At 40.3% G+C, this 21,106-nt stretch overlaps 1 protein-coding gene across 1 annotated transcript; it reads right to left on the bottom strand.

Annotated features, from left to right (window-relative positions):
- Positions 1-11,119: 11,119 nt before the first annotated feature.
- On the bottom strand, positions 11,120-16,464 carry LOC108705340 (respirasome Complex Assembly Factor 1). Its single transcript, XM_041578582.1, has 5 exons — positions 16,186-16,464; positions 13,834-13,963; positions 12,653-12,782; positions 11,928-11,978; positions 11,120-11,823 (listed from the first exon to the last, which is right to left on the bottom strand). The coding sequence occupies exons 1-4, from the start codon at positions 16,226-16,228 to the stop codon at positions 11,937-11,939; spliced, it is 345 nt and encodes a 114-aa protein (XP_041434516.1). The 5' UTR covers positions 16,229-16,464; the 3' UTR covers positions 11,120-11,823; positions 11,928-11,936.
- Between the last annotated feature and the right edge of the window lie 4,642 nt (positions 16,465-21,106).

Raw genomic sequence — 21,106 nt, 5'->3', positions numbered from 1 at the left:
TGTGGGATAGCAGGTATAGTAGGGAGAGATGGTGTCTATAGTAACAGTGGGATAATAGTCTCTGGGAAGGGAGTGTGACTGTGGGATAGCAGGTATAGTAGGGGGAGATGGTGCCTATAGTAACAGTGGGATAATAGTCTCTGGGAAGGGAGTGTGGCTGTGGGATAGCAGGTATAGTAGGGAGAGATGGTGTCTATAGTAACAGTGGGATAATAGTCTCTGGGAATGGACTGTGACTGTGGGATAGCAGGTATAGTAGGGAGAGATGGTGTCTATAGTAACAGTGGGATAATAGTCTCTGGGAATGGACTGTGGCTGTGGGATAGCAGGTATAGTAGGGAGAGGTGGTGCCTATAGTAACAGTGGGATAATAGTCTCTGGGAATGGACTGTGACTGTGGGATAGCAGGTATAGTAGGGAGAGATGGTGCCTATAGTAACAGTGGGATAATAGTCTCTGGGAATGGACTGTGGCTGTGGGATAGCAGGTATAGTAGGGAGAGGTGGTGCCTATAGTAGCAGTGGGTATACACTCTGGTATTGGTAAAAACGTTAATTCAATTTGGACTTGATTTTTCTGATTTACCATGTGCCCCAAAAATAAAGCAGGCATAAATATAAATGATTATTTAGTATGGCATGTCCTTACCTAAGCTGCTAGTTTGGAAATTGTATTGTTTGAGCAAAAACAACAATAAAATAGGTTAGAAGTTCAGAAAAACAGACTCGCAAAATAAAGTAAAAAATGTGCTATCCTCTACAAAGGTGCATGTAATTGGGAAAACAATCTGTAACTTAACTGTTCATAGCAAGAAGAGGAGTTACTAACACTCTAGCCTCAGGGGTTACTGCTATTTTTCCTTAGACAACAGATGAGGGTATGTATGAATGGAACATTCCTTCTCTCTATATTTGTAAATAATACCTATGAATAGGAGCGACTATATTTTTTACCATATTTTCTTTGTTTTAGTACCTGTAGTGTACATATGGGGGGACAGCTACTGTGTTGCTGGTTGCAATTAGGCCTAAATTATGGGGGGAATGCTGCATTGTGGGGGGGAAAAATGTTAATTTGCACTTGATTTGACTTTGTACATTGTAATTGCAGTCGTAACTGCCAATTTTTGTGTATATACTTCTCCATTGTGGGATGGGGCAGGGGCTTGATAACTAGTCATACAGACAGATAATTGGTGTATGTGTGTAGACATGTCACCGCTATGTGTAATGAGTGTGGCTGTGTTTATACACACACTGCTCGCAGGCATATTTGTATATAATACACAAAAGCCATGAATATCCTGTAAATTATATCCTTATAAACTGTGAGTTCTTATGTCATCAGTTATAAACGGTGAGTTCTGATGTCATTTCTGTCACATGACTCATTGAAATTTGTGTATTATAATAAATAAAGTACCCCGAGTTGTAAAATATGAGGATATTAGAAGTTACCTCGGAGTTCCATGACCTGTATAAAAACACTCGGCCTTCGGCCTCGTGTTTTTATATGGTCATGAAACTCCTCTGTAACTTATAATATCCTTATATTTTACAAGAGGGGGTACTTTATTCACTATATATACTCACATTACAGTGATGGCTGGCAATTGTTAATACAAACCTTCACACGGGGTTGTAAAATGTGTTCCTGTATATCCTACTCTGTTTGTGTAATTCATCGTTAGACACAATGACTTTATCTGACCAGATGATCCACTATTTAGTCTATTAATTACACAATAATTTGTTGGCATCATTAGTGGAACATTACTTCCAAACTGATGCAAGCAGCAGATGCGTTTAGCATATGACGTCTGTACAGGGTCAGAAATCTAGAGGAGCACAGGGCAAGCAGCCGCTAAGTGTAGTTGCACAGGACCATGCCATGTGCTAACAGATCATACTGAGGTGAGTTATGGGCACAGGAGGAGATGGTGTGTTTCTGTTTTGGGGACCCTGAGGTTGGGGGGAGGAGTATTAAGACAGAATTTGGTGGGACTCTCACAAGCATTATTTTGTCCTTTTTGTATTTTTTTACAAAAAAGGATATCATCAGGTAAAGGCTTGTTGTGTGCACAGAATATTTCTTTCTGTTCTTGTACTGTATTTAGACATCATGGTGGGAGCTTCCGTTAAGTGTTACAGAATAAGGGTGTAGTATGCTGCAAACCAGACGTAAACCTAGGATCCAACATGGTGGTGGGGCCAACCTGGAGGGGGACTGCATACCTTCCAACTGTATGGGCACAGTCACGATTTTGACAGCTCAGCCCACAGTCCCGGGTTTGTTTATGAAATGCACTGACTTGCTCTTGGATCGCCTGTACTGAACAGCCAGAAAAAGGTGCAAAGTTTCTAAAACTTAATTAAGGGAAATCCTGGCTGTATACAGTTCCAGCCTTATTTCAGATACACAAGGTGCGGCTTTAATTCTGAAGGTGAGTAAATTGATTGTTGATCAGCCATTGTGTGCCCTTAAAGGGCAAAAAAGGTTGTACTATTAATGCACAGGGCTGCTGTATCTAATCCTGTGGACAGCAGCCATAGGTAGAAGATGTTCTGTCCACCTCAACCCTTGACCCCCTCCTGAAAATATTGAGAGAAAAGAAGAGATGGCAGTGAGGGGTTGAGGGACACAATAGAAGGGAGGGAGAAGAGAGAAAAGAAAGAGGGAGAAATAAAAAAAAAATATGAAGTGAAAAGTGAGGAAAGTGGCTCTTGCCATATGGTACATGCAGTGGAGCAATGGACGGGCCAATGGAATTAATTGGTATATAGTATGTAAATGAGACAATAGGGTGATGAAGGGCATATATATATTGCTCAGGAATTTTAAGTACTAAGTGATAAATAAAAAACAGACTTAATTTTATAATCTGTAAGGAGAGAATCAGAATTTACACAAGAGATTTCTTATGGTCGGGTAAAACGCAGGTCAACAGTAATATGATCACCAAATTGTAAAACTGCACCCAGATTAATTAGAGGGCTCGCCAGTTACATTTTATTCTCTTCTAAATTCCACATTATGAGCCATTACCTTAACCTCTTCCAGTGTCCAACAGTTTAGGATGGTTTATCTATTCTATCCATAACCACAGATCTATGGAGATCACTCAACACAAACATGGACGGCTTCTATTTCAGATCGTTACATCTCGGTTACATCTCATTAGCTTTCCAATTGGTCTTAAGCAACAAATAGGAAAGCACACTGACAGGCTACCAAAGACACTGGATCCATAGGCCAATACTGTTTAAAAAGTTTCCAATTTTATTCCAAATATTGCAGTAAAAACATGGTGCAAATACAAATGAAAAGCAGGCAGGGTGAGAGCATGGCTTGACGCGTTTCGTGACTCAGACTAGTCACTTCCTCAAGAAGCCAACGCGCTCTCTGCCAGATACCCGTATAAGTAGCTAACCCCCTCTGCTGATCACTTAGGGAAATTAATAAAAATGAAGTCATATAGTAATTAAATTTAAGTTAAATGCTACAAAAACGAATACCTAAAAACACACAGTCACTACTGTCACCCATCATAAGTGAATATAAATATAAATATGAAATCTGTGAATACGGCCCTTAAAAATTACTTACTTTACACCCTAATATACAAAGTTATCATTGGTTAATATAGATTGATATACATAATATAATGAGGACCGTATACACAATATATACTCTTGTGTGCTTAATATATATACACAGAATTAGAGTGCTCACCTGAACGTAATTACCCTCTCGGGTGCCGGGTGCTAAACAGTCCACAGGACCTCCTGCTCAAGGTCCAAATAACTCGAACATCCAAAGAAAAGATCGGTGTGCTACAGTTTTCTTTGGATGCTTAATATATATAATGATAGAATGCAATTCGGAAGAGACTGTAACATTGAGGATACATATGAGTAAACGATACAGTATACAAAATACATGATAATAACTATAATAGATAGAAAATAATACATATATATATATATATAATTGTACTGATGTATCCACACCTAGAATACAGTCTCCAGAGAGAAAGAGAGGAAATGGCCATAAAAAGGAAATGGCCATAAAAAATGGAAAGTTGTCAGATCATATAACTCAATCAATCTACAAAGAGACTGACTTCCCATTCCCTATTCAGACCGCTAGTCATAATAGTATCTAGAGTATAAATCCAGTAAGCCTCCCTCTTGAGGAGTCGTTTCTCCATATCTCCTTTTCTAGCACCTGGGTTTACTAGATCAATGATTTAAAAAGAGATGCATGTATTACCATCATGTTTCTCTAATAAATGTTTTGCCACTGCTGATCTCTTATCGTACTTGGAAACACATCTTAAGTGCTCAGAGATCCGTTTCCTGACCGGTCTAATGGTCTTACCAATATACTGTATACCACACCTGCATGTAATGAGATAGACCACATGCTTTGCGCCACAATTAGCAAAAAAATTAATCTTATAAGAACGGGTGCCTGACCTGGAGGTGAATTCCTTCGAGGGCCTCATAAAACCACATGAATGACAACGTGGCCTCCCGCACTTAAAACATCCCTTGACACTCAGCCAATTAGACTTGTTACTAGCCTCTGAATAGAAGCTAGGTGATAATTGTGAACCTAGGCTTTTTCCTTTCCTAAATATAAAACCTGGTTGGGTAGGTATAAGTTTTTTCAAAACTGGATCCTGCCTCAAGACACTCCAATGTTTACGTATTATCTTTTGGAGGTGGGGGGTATCAGGTGAGTAAGTAGTAATTACACGGGGATATCGTGATCCAGTGTGAATCGCTGTATATTGCCCTGTATGGGTATTGGAACAAGTACGTCTGGCTTTGTTGGTCAATAAATCATTACGGTTCGCACCCACCGCCCTATCATATGCCTTTTTGATGTCTGTTTGGGCATAACCCCTCACCAAGAAACGATCCCAAAGGGACATCGCCTCCTTGTTAAAGGAGTCCCAAGTGGTACAGATCCGTCTCAGACGTAAAAACTGTCCAGTGGGTATCCCTCTTATAACATGTTTAGGATGACTGCTACTAGCATGTAAAAGGGTGTTCCTGGTTATGGGTTTACGATATACAGTAGCTCAGTATGTATATAGTCCCCTTTCACAATGAAGACAATATCCAAATAGGGGATTGACAGTAAGTTCATTTCCATGGTGAAGTTAATACCCCAGCCGGTATCATTACAGTAACTAGCGAAAGCATGCACTGTACTGGGATCCCCATCCCATATCAAGATCAAATCGTCAATATATCTAAAATATTTGACGATATGCGTGCGGAAAGGATTTTTGACATCGTATATATGTATACGCTCCCATAAGCCCATAAAGAGGTTGGCGTATGATGGTGCAAACCGTGCCCCCATAGCCGCACCCCGCTTCTGTAAATAAAAGATGGAATTGAACATGAAGTAGTTGGTACTTAACAAATATTCCAACACTTGAACCAGGAACTCATTCTGCAGGTCATCATACAAACGAGATTGTTTGAGCCAAAAATAAATGGGCGACAAACCCTTATCATGGTCAATAGAGGAATATAGAGCGGTTACATCTTAAGTGACCCAAATGTAGGTATTATGCCAAAATGTCCCCTGGATTTTATTGATGCAGTCTATGCTGTCTCTCAAATAACTGGGTAATGAGGTTACAATAGGTAATAACAAACGATCCACATATTCCAAAAGGGGTTCATTGAGGGATCCAATACCTGAAACAATTGGTCTGCCCCGTACCTCGATTAAACTTTTATGGACCTTAGGTAGCCAATGGAAAATTGGTATGCGGGGACTCAATCTGTTAAGGTATGTAAACTCATTCTCATCAATGATATGATTAAATCTCGCCCAATCTAACAAATGTATAAATCTACTCTGAAACTCCCTAGTGGGGTCACGGTCCAAAGCACGATAAGTGGTGTCATCGTGAAGTTGTCGTAGAGATTCTGACAGATAGTAGTCCGCATTCAACACCACCACAGAACCCCCCTTGTCTGCATTCTTGATTATTATAGACTTGTTAGTCTAGTTAGTTTAGCCAAATCAGACAACGCCTGTCGTTCCTGGTTGCTGAGGTTATTTCTAGCCCTATCCCTACGGCCAGATGTTTTTAATCTACATAGATCTGCAGTAACCAATATTTGGAATAGCTCTATATATGGACCCCTACTTTCTATGGGATAAAAATCAGATTTATCTTTCAGGCCTGTATGTTTAATGGGTCTAAACAATTCATCTCCACTAAAATGTTCTTCTTGTAGATCCTGTAGCATAGTAATAGCACATATATCCTCAAAAATAAACATGGATGGATCATATGCAAAAGACAGTGTGCCCCCTTCCTCAAACTCAATAGTATTTGAATCATACTCATTATGAGAATCAGAAGCATAATTACTACCATCAAAGTCTACATTCATATCGGTTTCATGGGACTGAGATTCAAAATGTCTGCGGATAAATTTATTAATATCTACAAAAGTGTCAAATGTTTGCATGCCCCTGTCAGGAACAAAGTTCAAGCCCAGGTTCAGTACTCTAGATTCCACCTCCGTAAGTTGATGACTGGAAAGATTAATAACGTTATTCACATGAAATAGTGGTCCCTCCTTAGCCACTGCCCCTGATCCATCAGAGACTATACCCGTCTGGTGTTCTCCTTGTTCACATTTTCTCTCCGTGCCCACTCCACATCTCGTGGATCGTCGGTATCCAATTGGCTCCTCGTCTTCACTCGTTCTCTGTTGAATTGGGTGCGTTTCTGGGTTTTCCCTCATATAGCACCCTCGGCCTCGCCTTGAGACAAATCCCCCTCTGTGTATAAAAAAGATGAGGATGACACCCCACTATCTGGGGGTCAGTGTCCTTGAAACGCACTTTCCTGTCAGATTTTTTATTTGTGCGTGTGACATTCCTTGGACGATATTTGTTGGAAGAAGATTGGAAGGTACTGCGGTAGTTCCAATCATAAATACGATTCAGCTCATTGGAGTAAATTTGATTGTATTTCCTTAATGTTCATTTGAACTAGCTTGTGTTGTTTGGAGTGAAAATCTACAATAAGTTCCATCAGTTTGAATGAACATGAGGATAGTACATTATTCCACGACTCAACAAACTGGCGAGATACATCAGAAAAAGCTGGAAATTTCTTAATGCGGAGGCCCCTAGGTATGCGGCCGACTTTTATATAATTTTCTAGTGTGGATATGTCCCACCACAAACGCATTTCCTTTATCATATTGCGCTCCAGCTGTTTGCATAAATCTAATGAATCCTCAGAAGCCAGGAAACAGAGAAATGCCCTCATTAGTGTCCGAAAATATATCAGCAGCCTGCCTCTCTCTCAAATCCATATTGCTTAAAACAGCGCTCATGCAATCCACCCTGCCCACCTGTGTAGAAGAAGCATTGTCTTCCATTACGCAAATGTCTGAAATGAAAAGCAGGCAGGGTGAGAGCATGGCTTGACGCGTTTCGTGACTCAGACTAGTCATTTCCTCAAGAAGCCAATGCGCTCTCTGCCAGATACCCGTATAAGTAGCTAACCCCCTCTGCTGATCACTTGGTCTTAAATTGTTTCTCGTGTTTTCTACCCCAGTAATCTAGACCATTGGTCCCCACACTGTGCAGTGGTATTCCTAATGGGACTTAAATCCACACCCATTGGGGGGGCTAATTTGGGGTTAAATGTTTATTTATTATATTGTATATCCAGTAACTTTTAGTATGATGTAGAGACTGATATTATAAGACAATTTGCAGTTGGTTTTAATATTTTATTATTTGTGTTTTTTACGTTATTTAGCTTTTTAGGGTTAGGGTGTAGGGGTTACGTGTATCCTTACAAAGAATGTTTTTATTTTAAGGTGGCTCATTTGGAGAGGTCACCAAATGAGCGGATCTTAAACAGATATGCCCACTAATGGCTGGGCGATAGGTGAATCTGAACGTTCGGCCCTTCGGATTACAATGCTACGAATGGACACCAATGGGTCGCAGGACTGCATCAACTAGCCGATGCGGTCCTGGAACGTGGAAAAAATAAAACTTTAAAGACCCATATCTGGCCGATTTCCGGCATGACATTGTTCGGGAGGACCCGGCCGGAACCCCCACATATGGGCAGATAAGAGGCCAAATTGGTCTAAAGGACCGATATCGTCAGCTTTGATCTGCCCATATATGGCCACCTTTAGATGGGGCCAGATGCATTTTGTCGTTCTGACACCATCCGACAAATGCACTCGTGAAGGTTAGCCTTAAGAGAAGTCTTGTAGGATGGTGTCAGATCGACACAAAACACATCCGACAAGTTGGGTGCAGTATATAGTGGGACTGATACAAAAATCTGATGTGTAAACTACATGGAAATGTTTTCATTCAACGCAACGGTCGGATGGGAACCTTGTATGCTGCATCTTAATCCAACGACATAAATTCTGATGGCGTCTGACTGTCTTTTTTTCCATTGAAATAAATTGCTGTACAGTAGATGCATGAACAAACTGCACAATTTGGCTTTATCTGATCTGACTGTCCATTCTAGCTATAGCAGGATCACATTTTGTGCTGATGTGTGCTATTGGGTGATCAGATACAATCTGACCCACATAATCTGATAAAAATCTCCTGTGTAGTTTTACCCTAATGGGCATTTTGCTGCTGAGGCAGGTGAAGGGTGCAAAAAAAAAAAAAAAAACATTAATTGTCCCTGATTCTCACTGGCAAATGTCTGGAATAGTGAATGCAGGAATATGGAATGACATTACAGCAAGAACAAGCTATGAATTGCCTGGGCATCAAAAAGCATAGAATCAATACATGTACAATTACCCTAACGGTTAAGAATATTTCAACTACTGATGAGCATAAAGGTGTAGGCATCAAAAATTGAAAGTGTTTAAAATTAATGACAATATCATGTACTGTTGCCCTGCACTGGTAAATCTGGTGTGTTTAGTTCAGAAACACAACTATAGTTTATATAAACAAGCTGCTGTGTAGCTGTGGGGGCAGCCAATCAAGCACAGGACACACAGTAGATAACAGATAAGTTCTGAAGAATCCCATTGTAGACTAAACAGCTTATCTGCTGTGTAACCTGTGCCTTTTCCTCTTTTCAGCTTTGAATGGCTGCCCCCATGGCTACACAGCAGCTTGTTTATATAAACCTATAGTTTTTCCAAAACAAACACACCAGTTTTACCAGTGCAGAGCAACACTGCGTTATATTTTAATTACTTTAAAGCATTTTAATTTTTTTGGTTACTGTTCCTTTAAGCAAAGCAAAATAAACCATTGCTGCCCCCTAATGCACATTTTCAATAGTGTAATACGGAAAACTTTTCCAATTTTGGCCTGCTTCATACAAACAGCTGTGAATTTTATATTGTGTATATAGGATATCAAGTTTCATCCATGAGACACAACCTTATACTGTGCATAACACCTTCTACTGTGACATTAGAACATATATGTGAATTAGAGTGGATGAACTTGAGATGTTAGGATTGTTGATTTTGGTAATGTGATACAGGGGCACTTCTTCTGACTAATTTTCTAGGGGTTAGTTTTAGCTTGTCTTTTTGAATAAATTTTGCCTTTTATCATAATGTATAGGGTATATGTGTAGTTGGATTTGGGGACCATCTCTTGCTTTCAGTAGGTATTTGAGTGTACCAAGTAGTTAAGAGTGGGGCATGGTCTGAGTAAGTAGCTAGCATCCTTAAGCCACGCTTAGAGCCATCTCAAGACAAAAATGGAGGTGCAGGGAGTACCCGGAGGACGATTGCCAAGTCTATCCAATTGGACATGGAGTACTGCATTAAAATCTTCTGCACAAACAAACAATGCATGAGATTCATTGACGCAACAGTGTACAACAATAAACCTACCCCATGGATCACATTTATAGGAGAAGGAAAGGTTAAAGCTAAGTAAAGGTGGCCATACATGGGCCGATAAAAGCTGCCGACAGACCAAGTCAGCAGCTTATTGGCCCGTGTATGGGGCCCCCCCGACGGGCTTCCCCGATTGAGATGCGACAAAAAATCTCGTTGGATCGTGGCCGCATCTGTTCGTTGATGCAGTCCCGCGATCTGACCGCCCTTTCCCAATCGTTAGGATCCGATCATTGGGCCCTAGGGCCCATGATTGGACCAGCCCAATATTGCCCACCTCAAGGGGGGCATATCGGAGATAGATCCGCTGGTTTGGTGACGTTGCCAAACGAGCGGATCTCTCCGCGTATGGCCACCTTAAGCCTTATCAGAAAGGTCCACCTAAATATACCAGTAAACCCTCAAAGTAGTGCTGTTCTGAGTCCTCTGTCAAAGTAAACACTGCATTTCTTTCCTTTATTGTGTACACATGGGCTTCTGTATCAGACTTCCTGCCTTCAGTTTAAACCTCTATGGCTAGGGCTTGAGCATGCTCAGTTTGCTCCTCTTCCCTCCCTTCTCTGCTGTAATCTGAGCCCAGAGCTATGAGTGAGCAGGGAGAGACTCAGGCAGGAAGTGATGTTACACCACTAATACTGCAGCTGCTATCCTAAACAGAGAGCTTCTAGAGCTGTTTACTCAGGTATGGCAAAACATTCTACAGAATAAATATAGCATTCTACCTTACACGATTGCAGCTAATCTATTGACAATAAAATGCCCCATGTAGCTTTCCTTCTCCTTGAATAGTAAGGGGCTGAAAGCATGTAGTTTTTTAAACTACAATGGAGGTGCCTGCTGTGCAAGTTAAAAAAGCTGAATAGTAGCTCCAGCCCATCAGATTGTTTTCCAGGGTTATTAATTCACCACATGAAAGATGTGTTTCTTGTAAGACAATTATCTCTGCATGCTGCATTTAAATCTGAATCTGTGTTTAACTGGGTGATTAAGTTCCCTTGTGGTCCATCTTAGAAAGGAAAGTCCCATAGAAAGGTGTGTAAAAAAGGCACAGTAATAGGACACATAATGAGTGATGACGTCCGTCTGTCTGAACAGCCATCTACTTAGCCCAGAAGATATCATTATTATCATTATAGATATTATCAATATTATAAATAACCTGTATAAAGTTGAACTCCAAGTTCTGTGCATGAAGAAGAGAAGATGACTCAATAAATCGGAACTATAATTGTAAAACACATTCACATCAGCTTAAATACGACTTTTGTTTAAATACTGTGTAGCTTGAAGTGAGAAACAAGTCAGGTCCAAGTTCACTCCTTCCATGCTGGGAGGGCAGCTGCATCACTCATAGTTAATGGCTGTAGATAATTCTACAGCAAACGGGTTAGAGTGTGTGGTAGGTTGGAACAGAAAATGCAGCCATCCTCTCACCATAAAGCACAGAAGATCATTTCAAGCAATTAGAAGAATTAGCAGAGCCCTTTTCTGCTGTCCATTTCCAATATAGCTGCCGTGCCAAGGCTGAGGTGTAGTGAAGTTATATTGTTGGTCCAGTATGGATGTAGCAGCAGAATTATTTGTAGGATATCGGGTTTGCCGCTTGCTCCCAGACAAGTACGACAATTACAAGGAAGACGAGAGAGACTGGTGATCAAGGTCTCATGTTAGGGTGTCCAATCTAACTGGGGTCCAATCAGTGGATTAGTTACCAGCCATGGTGATCAAGGTCTCATGTTAGGGTGTCCAATCTAACTGGGGTCCAATCAGTGGATTAGTTACCAGCCATAGTTCCCATAAAGGTTCAGTTCTGTGCTGCAGTTAAAAAGACAGTCCCACTCCTCCATTTTCCCCCTTAGGCTTCATTATGTTAAAAAATAAATAAATATATATATATATATATATATATATATATATATATATATAATATATATATATATATATATATATATATATATATATATATATATATATATATATATATATATATATATATATATATATATATATATATATAAATCATCATCAATCAAAGTGAATTGCTGTGTAGAAAATGATCCAGCCCACCTGGAAAAGGAAAACAAATGACAAGAGTGTTAGAAGCAGAACCGTGATGTTGCACAGAAAAAAAAAAAAATATATAAAACACCCCCTCCATGGCTACTTTGTACATAACGAAAAAAAAAACACCAAGACACATTTAGCAAAGTCTTTATTAAGAAATAACTTATCGATATTCTGCTTGCGCTCGTCTTCAGAAAAGGTGACAGGGCGATGCTCCATCGTGCGGCGCTTGATTTCTCCTCCCTGCCTTTTATATGAGATAACCTTGGAGGAGTAATCGAGTATCAGTAAGGAGTAATCGAGTATCAGTAAGTTATTTCTTAATAATTTAAAGTTAAATGTGTCTTGATGGTTTTTTTTCCATTATCTACAAAAAAATGTTTTCATTTTTTTTTTATGTTAGAGACTTTAAGTATAAATGCAAGATTATATTTAAATGTTTAACATTCCCAACATGCAGTTGTCCTTTCCCTCTGTTTCTTTACAGAATGACTTCATGTACTGCTGCTGCCTAATGGATAGAATATAAGGCAACAGAGGAAAGCTGAATAACTTTGGGGGGTGCCTTAGTATATACAGTAGGTATACGTACAGTAGTATATAAAGTATTGACCAATAGGTTATACATAGCAACATATACATGTACTACAGTGATCAGCAGAAATGTTTATAGGTACCATAAAGAGTGCAAATGACGTCATAAATCCTTCCTTTGTTAGCTCCCATGTTCCTCCATACTCTTCCTCATCTATTTGCTGGAAGCTGCTAAAATACAAGTAGAGTGCGCCGGCATTGATCAGGCAAAAACTGTGGAAGAAAAGCAGAAATATGAGAAATTCTGAAAGAAAGAGTCAACCAAACCTGTATCTAATTTTCATTAGGTTTCATTAGTGTCAGTGGCAGGAAACTTATACATGAGTTTCTTCAGAGTCTGTTTTTATTTAATCAACGTTTTGAACCACAGCTGGGACCTTTATCAAGATCTTTAACCTTGATAAAGGTCCCAGCGGTGGATCGAAACGTTGATTAAAAAAAAAACAGACTCTGAAGAAAAAAATCCCTGTGTGCACCAGCATTTACTTAACTATATTTTGGAACTTCTGGGAGCACCAGGGTATGTAGCTGAACTACAAGTGTGTGCAGTAGCCTTGGAATATATAAATATATATCAAACCAATAAAACTCCCAGCATCTCTCACCAACTCTGCTGTATGGAATGCTGGGAACTATGATCTTCCAGCAGTAGCAAAGAAGGTTAAATACTGCTGGTAAGCTTTTACACCTTAATCTTCAATAACCTACTGTCTATTGTTAAATTATGACATATCTATGTTCAGAACAAGTCCTTTTGATTGAACTCGTATATAAGTATAAGTTTCCTGCCACTGCCACTTATATATATATATATATATATTTAATTGGCTAAATAGCCACTGTAGTCTGTTTTATAGAAATCTATGTATCATATTTAATAACACAATAGCAGAAAAATCAGCAGTTACCAAGTTACCACAGATATAACAAACACAAATATGAATTGTTTTTCTTATTTAAAGAAACCTTTATAGAAAAATAACCTACATTTTAAAGGGGTGTAACAATTACCATTTCCAATACCATGTTTTCAAACTATATATTGTCACCTGCCTTCTAATAATAAAAGGCTCAAGGCCATTAAGTGGTCCTCCAATGGTTTTTATGGCCTCCTGACTGCTAAAGAGCTGACCTGTCTACTTGTATAACATCAGAAATGTATTTATTATACCACAGGGATAAGACTATAGAGAATACCTGTCACATTATATTGGAGGGTTCTGGAAAGAAATTATAATACTAATAAAGCACATATAATACTTACATAATTATTCCAATAAAACCCTTCAAAGGGACAACACCCCATATCACCCCCAAAATGATGGGCAAAATCTGTCTGAACCAGTAGATCACATCCAGGAACTCAGACTGGTAGAAAATGGGTTTGACATCCCCTACAATAAAAGGTAAAACCACAATTTTAAAGGGATTCAAAAAAATGACGACAGTATCCAATTAAAGAAACAGTAACATCAAAAAATTTGTGTTTTAAAGTAATAAAAATATAAAAAAATGTTGGTGCTACCGGTCCTTTAAGACCCACAATCACTGCAAGCTAAAACAATAAGTGACGGGAGATGCAGTTCAATAGAACTGAAACACTACTACTTAAAGTACTGCAGCGCTTCACAGAGATTATACATCATTCCCTTCAATCCGCACCCCTGTGGAATTACAATCTAAGGTCCATATCACATTCCCTATGGGTGATTTTAACAAGAGCCAATGAACCTGCCTGTATGTGTTTGAAGCATAGGAGGAAACTACAGTATCTACTACTGATGCAGACACAGGTCTTACTCATACACAAAAGCAGAGGCAGCAATTAACTCTTTGTATCTACAATTGGAAATCATAGTCTACAGCTTTCCAGGATGTGTATTGGAATTGCAACTGGTGATCCCTAGGCCAGACAATCCTGATCAAATGCTTAAAGGGCAAGTTAACCCCAAAATAAAAATTTGCCCAATAGAAGAAAATGATCCTAAGCAACTTTGCAATATACATTCATTACACATTTTCTATGGTTTTTAAAGGAGAAGGAAAGCTATGGAGGCATTTTATTGCCAATAGATTAGCTGCATTAATGCAAGCTAAAATGCTATATTTATTCTGTAGAATGTTTTACTATACCTGAGTAAAAAGCTCTAGAAGCTCTCTGTTTGTTTAGGAAAGCAGCTGCTTGGTGTCAATCACTTACCGCCTGAGTCTCTCCCTGCTCACTTATAGCTCTGGGCACAGATTACAGCAGAGAAGGGGGGGGGGAGAGAAGAGGAGCAAACTGAGCATGCGAACGCCCGGGGCAAGGAGGTTTAATCTGAAAACAGGAAATCTGATACAGAAGCCCATGTGTACACAATAAAAAGAAAGAAATGCAGTGTTTATTTTGACAAAGAACTCAGAGCAGCATTACTTTGAGGGTTTACTGGTGTATTTAGATGGATCTTTCTGATAAGGCTTACTTAGTTTTAACCTTTTCTTTTCCTTTAATTTATTTGTAAAAATATTGCTATGGAAAGCAGTGTTTGTCTGTCCCTTTCTATTCTCTGCCTTGATGGCTAAGACTGTCGATACAATGTAAAACAAGGCAGCTGATTAACTGACCTGACTATGCTGGGGAACCAAAAGTTTTGCAACATTGTTTAAAAAGTAACAACCAGGAGTTAAGCAAATGCTACTTTAAATAGCAAACATTTTGACATATAACTTTAAAAGCACTGACCATTTTTAATGAATGTATAATGGAAAGTTGCTAAGAATTATGGTTTCTTTTATTAGGCATATTTTTATTTTGGGGTTGACTTGCCCTTTAAATAAGGCAGGATAAGTATAGGGGATTGGAGAACTGTAAATGTCTAGCCTAGTGTCAGCACAGGTGTTACATACAAGGCTGGCCCCACACACACAGTCAGCATTCACAGCCACACTAATCCTTAATCTGCACTAAGAAGATTTCAAGGAGCTGCAATAGTAAATTACTAATATGGAATTACTATATTAGCTACAAATGATATCCCAGTAATTGTATCTACAGCACTGAAGATTTTCTTTCTGTGAGGTTGAGGTAGGAGAGCCTATAGGGTAGATCGTGTGCTATAAATAGATCCCCTCTATATGAATCAGTAAGGGAAATGGGTTCATTTAAATAGAACATAAAGTGTAATGCAACACAAGAGCAGAAGCTACACGGATATAGTGTGGGCACCACAACACTGTAGTGAATAATCAATGGCACATACAGTAACGTCAGATCTAAAACACTGGCTTATTTAAGGCCTGTGAACATGAAACGTGTCCTGGGAACAGTCACAGTGATAAACAAAGTGCATTGTCCTGAATTCGCTTATAGTGACTCGTCCCAACCAGGCAGCGCAAAGGCAATAGTCACAACACTGCAGTAAAGCGAGGGATTCCCACCGACTACAGTGTAAATGTGAATCTCCCGGTGACATTATTCTCATGGCTCTCCTGGTTACAACGACCCATACTGTTAATAACCAGGCCAGCAGAAATCATTCAACTACAACTCCCACATCCTGCGACCTAGAAAGCTTCTGGGAGACGAAGTCCTTGTCCAACCATGGGATCTGCGCTCCTACACGTCTTGTGCCATTACCTTGTCCTCCCATATAGAGTCTCCCCGCAGGGCTTTGCTCCATATGGGTCCCTTCACCTTCACTCCCCCGTTGGACACGGGCTGCTCTTCTTTCCGTTTGCCGCTCATCCTGCTGATGGAGGGAACCTATGTGAGGGTGGGTTGCCCGTGCCTAAGAGCTGAGAAATCACAAGCAGCTACTTAGCTGACTATAGCACAAGCACGCTCCGGAAGTGACCTCAAACGCGCTGTCAAAGCGTCGCGGCGCATCCTACGTCAGCGTCAAAGAAGGCGTAAACGTATAAGTAATGCGCGAGGAGGAGACGTATGCGTCACGTGCGAGGGGACACGCTGTAGTAGGAGGAGAGTAGCAGGGTCTATGCGCTAGAGCAGATAAAGCTTTAAAAGGATTCTGTCATGATTTTATAATGGAGTTTCTATTACTAAATTACACTATTTACATCACAGATAATTCATTCTACCGTGTCACATTTGATTCCTAACCCAACAATTGTATTTTTTCTTAGTTGCAATATTGGTGTGACTCCTACCTCTCAACATTTTGGAAATAAAAAAGAGCGACAACATTTTTGACCACGCCCATTTTGTGCCCACACCCCCTACTTACCATGTTCATTTTACAACATTTGGCAGGTTGTGAAAGTTTGAACATATTTCTGTGTTTTTTTCCAGTTATTACAGTTTTGATAATGAAGGTGCATTGCCCTTTAAGCTATGAGTCTAACTTCTCCCATGGGACCTGTTATCTTATATTGTTACAATTACTTATTTGCTTATCTCAATATTGTTACAAAAGTATCTCATCTGCAGCTGTGGATGTTCTGGGCTCTCTGCCAAAAGCCAATTAAGTTAGAAACGTTGTTACTTTTTCTTGCTGTTCAGAGCATAGAAAGTCGCTGTCAAAAGTGGGACTGTCCTGCTGAAAACAGGACAGTTGGGAGGTATGGTGTATAGGCATTAGGGTTGCCACCTTTATTAAAAAATTTTACTGGCCAGTGGGGGGCGGGCACCAAAATGGGGCAGCCGTGACGCTAAAAGGGGCGGATATATATTTTCTGGCTGTTCAGTGCAGGAGAGCAAATAGAAAGTGGGGAAATTTCAGTAACAAACCCGGGACTGCGGGCTGAGCTGTCAAAATCGGGTTTTCGCAGGACAGTTGGGAGGTATTGTGTTGGCAGCAGGGGCGATTATGGGGCTGCTGCCACCTGAGACAGCAGCCCAAATGCCGCCCCCCTCTCCCGATGCGTGCTTAAAAAGCAGCGTCGGAGCGGGTCAAAGGGGGGCAGAATCGCTAGTGCATTGAGCACAATACAGGTTTCTGTATTATCGTAACCGAATTTCCAGGTTAAAACCCGGAAATTTGGCTCTTAAAATTACAAGAGGCGGCTTTTTGCTGCCCCTCGTATCTGCCCGCTTGCTGCCACCTGAGGCAAGGTTCTCACCATGTCTCATGGCAGGAGCGGCCCTGCTCATGTGCTTTTAGAAAGTGCCAGCACTTCAGTATGGAACTGCTTTCAGGAAGGCTATTGTTTCTCCTACTCAATGTAATTGAAGGAGTCAATAGGTTTTTACTATTGAGTGTTGTTGATATATCTAAAAGGCAGCTTTTATCTGGTTACCTTCCCATTGTCCTGCTGATGGGCTTCTGGGGGTGACATCACTCCAACTTGCTGTACAGCAGTAAAGAATGACTGAAGTTTATCAGCACAAGTCACATGATGGGGCACCTGGAAAACTGACAATATGTTTAGCTCCTTCTTCCTGCACCCAGTGAGCATTCTTCTACTTAGTAATCCACTTTGGCACATGTGACAGGAAGTGACCCACCAAAAATGGCAGCCTCCAACCCCACTGTTCAGCTTTGCATTTGCACACAGGTGCAGGTAGTGGTACAGGTAGATGTCTTTAGGAGGGCGCATAACACAAAGTAACTAAAGAGCTTAACTAAAGAAGTAGCTAGAAATGTTGTACATTATGTTTTGTGCTTCTGTACCAGCCCAAGGCAACCCCAGCCCTTTAGCAGTAAAGATCTGTATCTCCAAAGATGCCCCAGTAGCTCACAATCTTCTTTTCTGCTGATTCACTGCACATGCTCTGTGCTGCTGTCACTGTGCTGAGCTTAGGGACCCACTCACAATATACAGTACACATAGAATAGAAATGTCACAATATACGGCTGATTAGTAATTAATACAGATAATTACTACATGGCAGCACAGAAACCAGTGCAACTATCATCAGAATTTAACCCTTTAAGAGCCACAGAACGTAGAATCTACGTTCTGTGGAAAAGTAACTTGAAATGCCACAGAACGTAGATTCTACGTTCTGCAGCACTTCCGGGTTCTGGAGCGGAGGAGCGGCTGTTAGAGCCGCTCGCTCCGTTCCGCTTCGATCCCCTGCCCCTAGGCAACGAGCAGAGCAGGGGATCGAGTGGCCCCTGGGGCGCGATCGCCCAGGGGCCCAAAAACAGCAGCAGGCACGTGTTCCTTACGTGTCCTGCTGCTGCAGCCTGCACTGCACCATCCAGCTCCGCCCCCACAGCACAGAGACACGCAGATCGTCGCAGATGTCTTCCTGGGACCCCTCCACATCGTGTGCAACAGTCTTCAGCGACTTTTTCAGGTTAGTGCAACAATTACACACACAAACACACCAACACACACTTATTACAGTAATACACACTTAGATTCACACTTACACACACTTACACATACATTTTTGGGGATTGGGGGGGTCACTTACACTCACTGCACTTACACACACGTGCACACGCACACACGCGCACATAACATGTAATTTACCATTTGTACACACGCACACGCACATACATGGCATTGTGGCTTTTTTTTTTTTTTCTTATCGCATCGTCTCTTTTTTTTGCTGAAAAAAATGTTTTATTGCCATTACGAATAGCGTATTCGCTAACCGTACTGTGCAATATCTTTTGTATGTTATTTCGGTGATTATATTGCAATTTTGGGTATTTTGGTGCATTTTTAGCCATTTTATTGAATTTTTAGCCATTTTATTGCATTTTCAGCTCTGCATATGTTGTGTTCACTTGTTTCTAGCCCTATAACCTGTTTGGCCCAGCTAAAATATTCAAACTGTGATTCTGATGGCCGATAACACTATTCTGGAAAAAAAACATTGATTTTTGTGGTTTTATTGGATTTTTTTTCATTTCACTCTTTACTGCCTTATTTTGTTTTGCCTTGTAAATTTTATCTACTATATATCCATTTGGGGGTCTCTGTGCGCCACATAGTTTGGTATATCTATGCATATTGGGCATCAAAGTGTTCAGTAGACCCCTGGCGTTCATATTTAGGATGTTTTATGCTGATACGTTACGAAATGTGGGGCATATAATGGGGTAAAATTCAAGCTTTGTGACGATTTTCAGAAATTTGATAAAAACCGTTATGTTCAGCATTGCTTTGCAGTTTGGCAGTTTGTAGTAGAAACACTTATTTACCCATATTGGATTCGTCAGAATGTGTACTTTCTGAAAATATATGGTTTTCTGGGGTCTCTGTACTGTTAGGGGGGTCTAATGTCGCATAATACACACACCAGGTGCTCATATTGCAGCAGCCAGCGTGTCAGCTGTGAAAATGTATATACACTATTGTCATTTGGTGGTCTCTGTGCGCCACATAGTTTGGTATATCTATGCATATTGAGCATCAAAGTGTTCAGTAGACCCCTGGCGTTCATATTTAGGATGTTTTATGCTGATACGTTACGAAATGTGGGGCATATAATGGGGTAAAATTCAAGCTTTCTGACGATTTTCAGAAATTTGATAAAAACCGTTATGTTCAGCATTGCTTTGCAGTTTGGCAGTTTGTAGTAGAAACACTTATTTACCCATATTGGATTCGTCAGAATGTGTACTTTCTGAAAATATATGGTTTTCTGGGGTCTCTGTACTGTTAGGGGGGTCTAATGTCGCATAATACACACACCAGGCGCTTATATTGCAGCAGCCAGCGCGTCAGCTGTGAAAATGTATATACACTATTGTCATTTGGTGGTCTCTGTGCGCCACATAGTTTGGTATATCTATGCATATTGAGCATCAAAGTGTTCAGTAGACCTCTGGCGTTCATATTTAGGATGTTTTATGCTGATACGTTACGAAACGTGGAGCATATAATGGGGTAAAATTCAAGCTTTGTGACGATTTTCAGAAATTTGATAAAAACCGTTATGTTCAGCATTGCTTTGCAGTTTGGCAGTTTGTAGTAGAAACACTTATTTACCCATATTGGATTCGTCAGAATGTGTACTTTCTGAAAATATATGGTTTTCTGGGGTCTCTGTACTGTTAGGGGGGTCTAATATCGCATAATACACACACCAGGTGCTTATATTGCAGCAGCCAGCGCGTCAGCCGTGAAAATGTATATACACTATTGTCATTTGGGGGTCTCTGTGCGCCACATAGTTTGGTATATCTATGCATATTGGGCATCAAAGTGTTCAGTAGACCCCTGGCGTTCATATTTAGGATGTTTTATGCTGATACGTTACGAAACGTGGAGCATATAATGGGGTAAAATTCAAGCTTTGTGACGATTTTCAGAAATTTGATAAAAACCGTTATGTTCAGCATTGCTTTGCAGTTTGGCAGTTTGTAGTAGAAACACTTATTTACCCATATTGGATTCGTCAGAATGTGTACTTTCTGAAAATATCTGGTTTTCTGGGGTCTCTGTACTGTTAGGGGGGTCTAATGTCGCATAATACACACACCAGGTGCTTATATTGCAGCAGCCAGCGCGTCAGCCGTGAAAATGTATATACACTATTGTCATTTGGGGGTCTCTATGCGCCACATAGTTTGGTATATCTATGCATATTGGGCATCAAAGTGTTCAGTAGACCCCTGGCGTTCATATTTAGGATGTTT

This window comes from Xenopus laevis, chromosome 9_10S (genome assembly GCF_017654675.1).
Source record: "Xenopus laevis strain J_2021 chromosome 9_10S, Xenopus_laevis_v10.1, whole genome shotgun sequence".
Taxonomy (NCBI): domain Eukaryota; kingdom Metazoa; phylum Chordata; class Amphibia; order Anura; family Pipidae; genus Xenopus; species Xenopus laevis.
The sequence above is the reverse complement of the archived record's forward strand: the minus strand, read 5'-3'. Positions and strand labels throughout refer to the sequence as shown.

Coding starts and splice junctions, on each gene's coding strand:
- LOC108705340 (XM_041578582.1), bottom strand. CDS start 16,228: ATGGAGCAAAGCCCTGCGGGGAGACTCTATATGGGAGGACAAG. Junction 12,783..13,833: donor GGTTTTATTGGAATAATTAT/GTAAGTATTATA, acceptor TTTCTTCCACAG/TTTTTGCCTGATCAATGCCG. Junction 11,979..12,652: donor CGTCATTTGCACTCTTTATG/GTACCTATAAAC, acceptor TTCCTTTTCCAG/GTGGGCTGGATCATTTTCTA.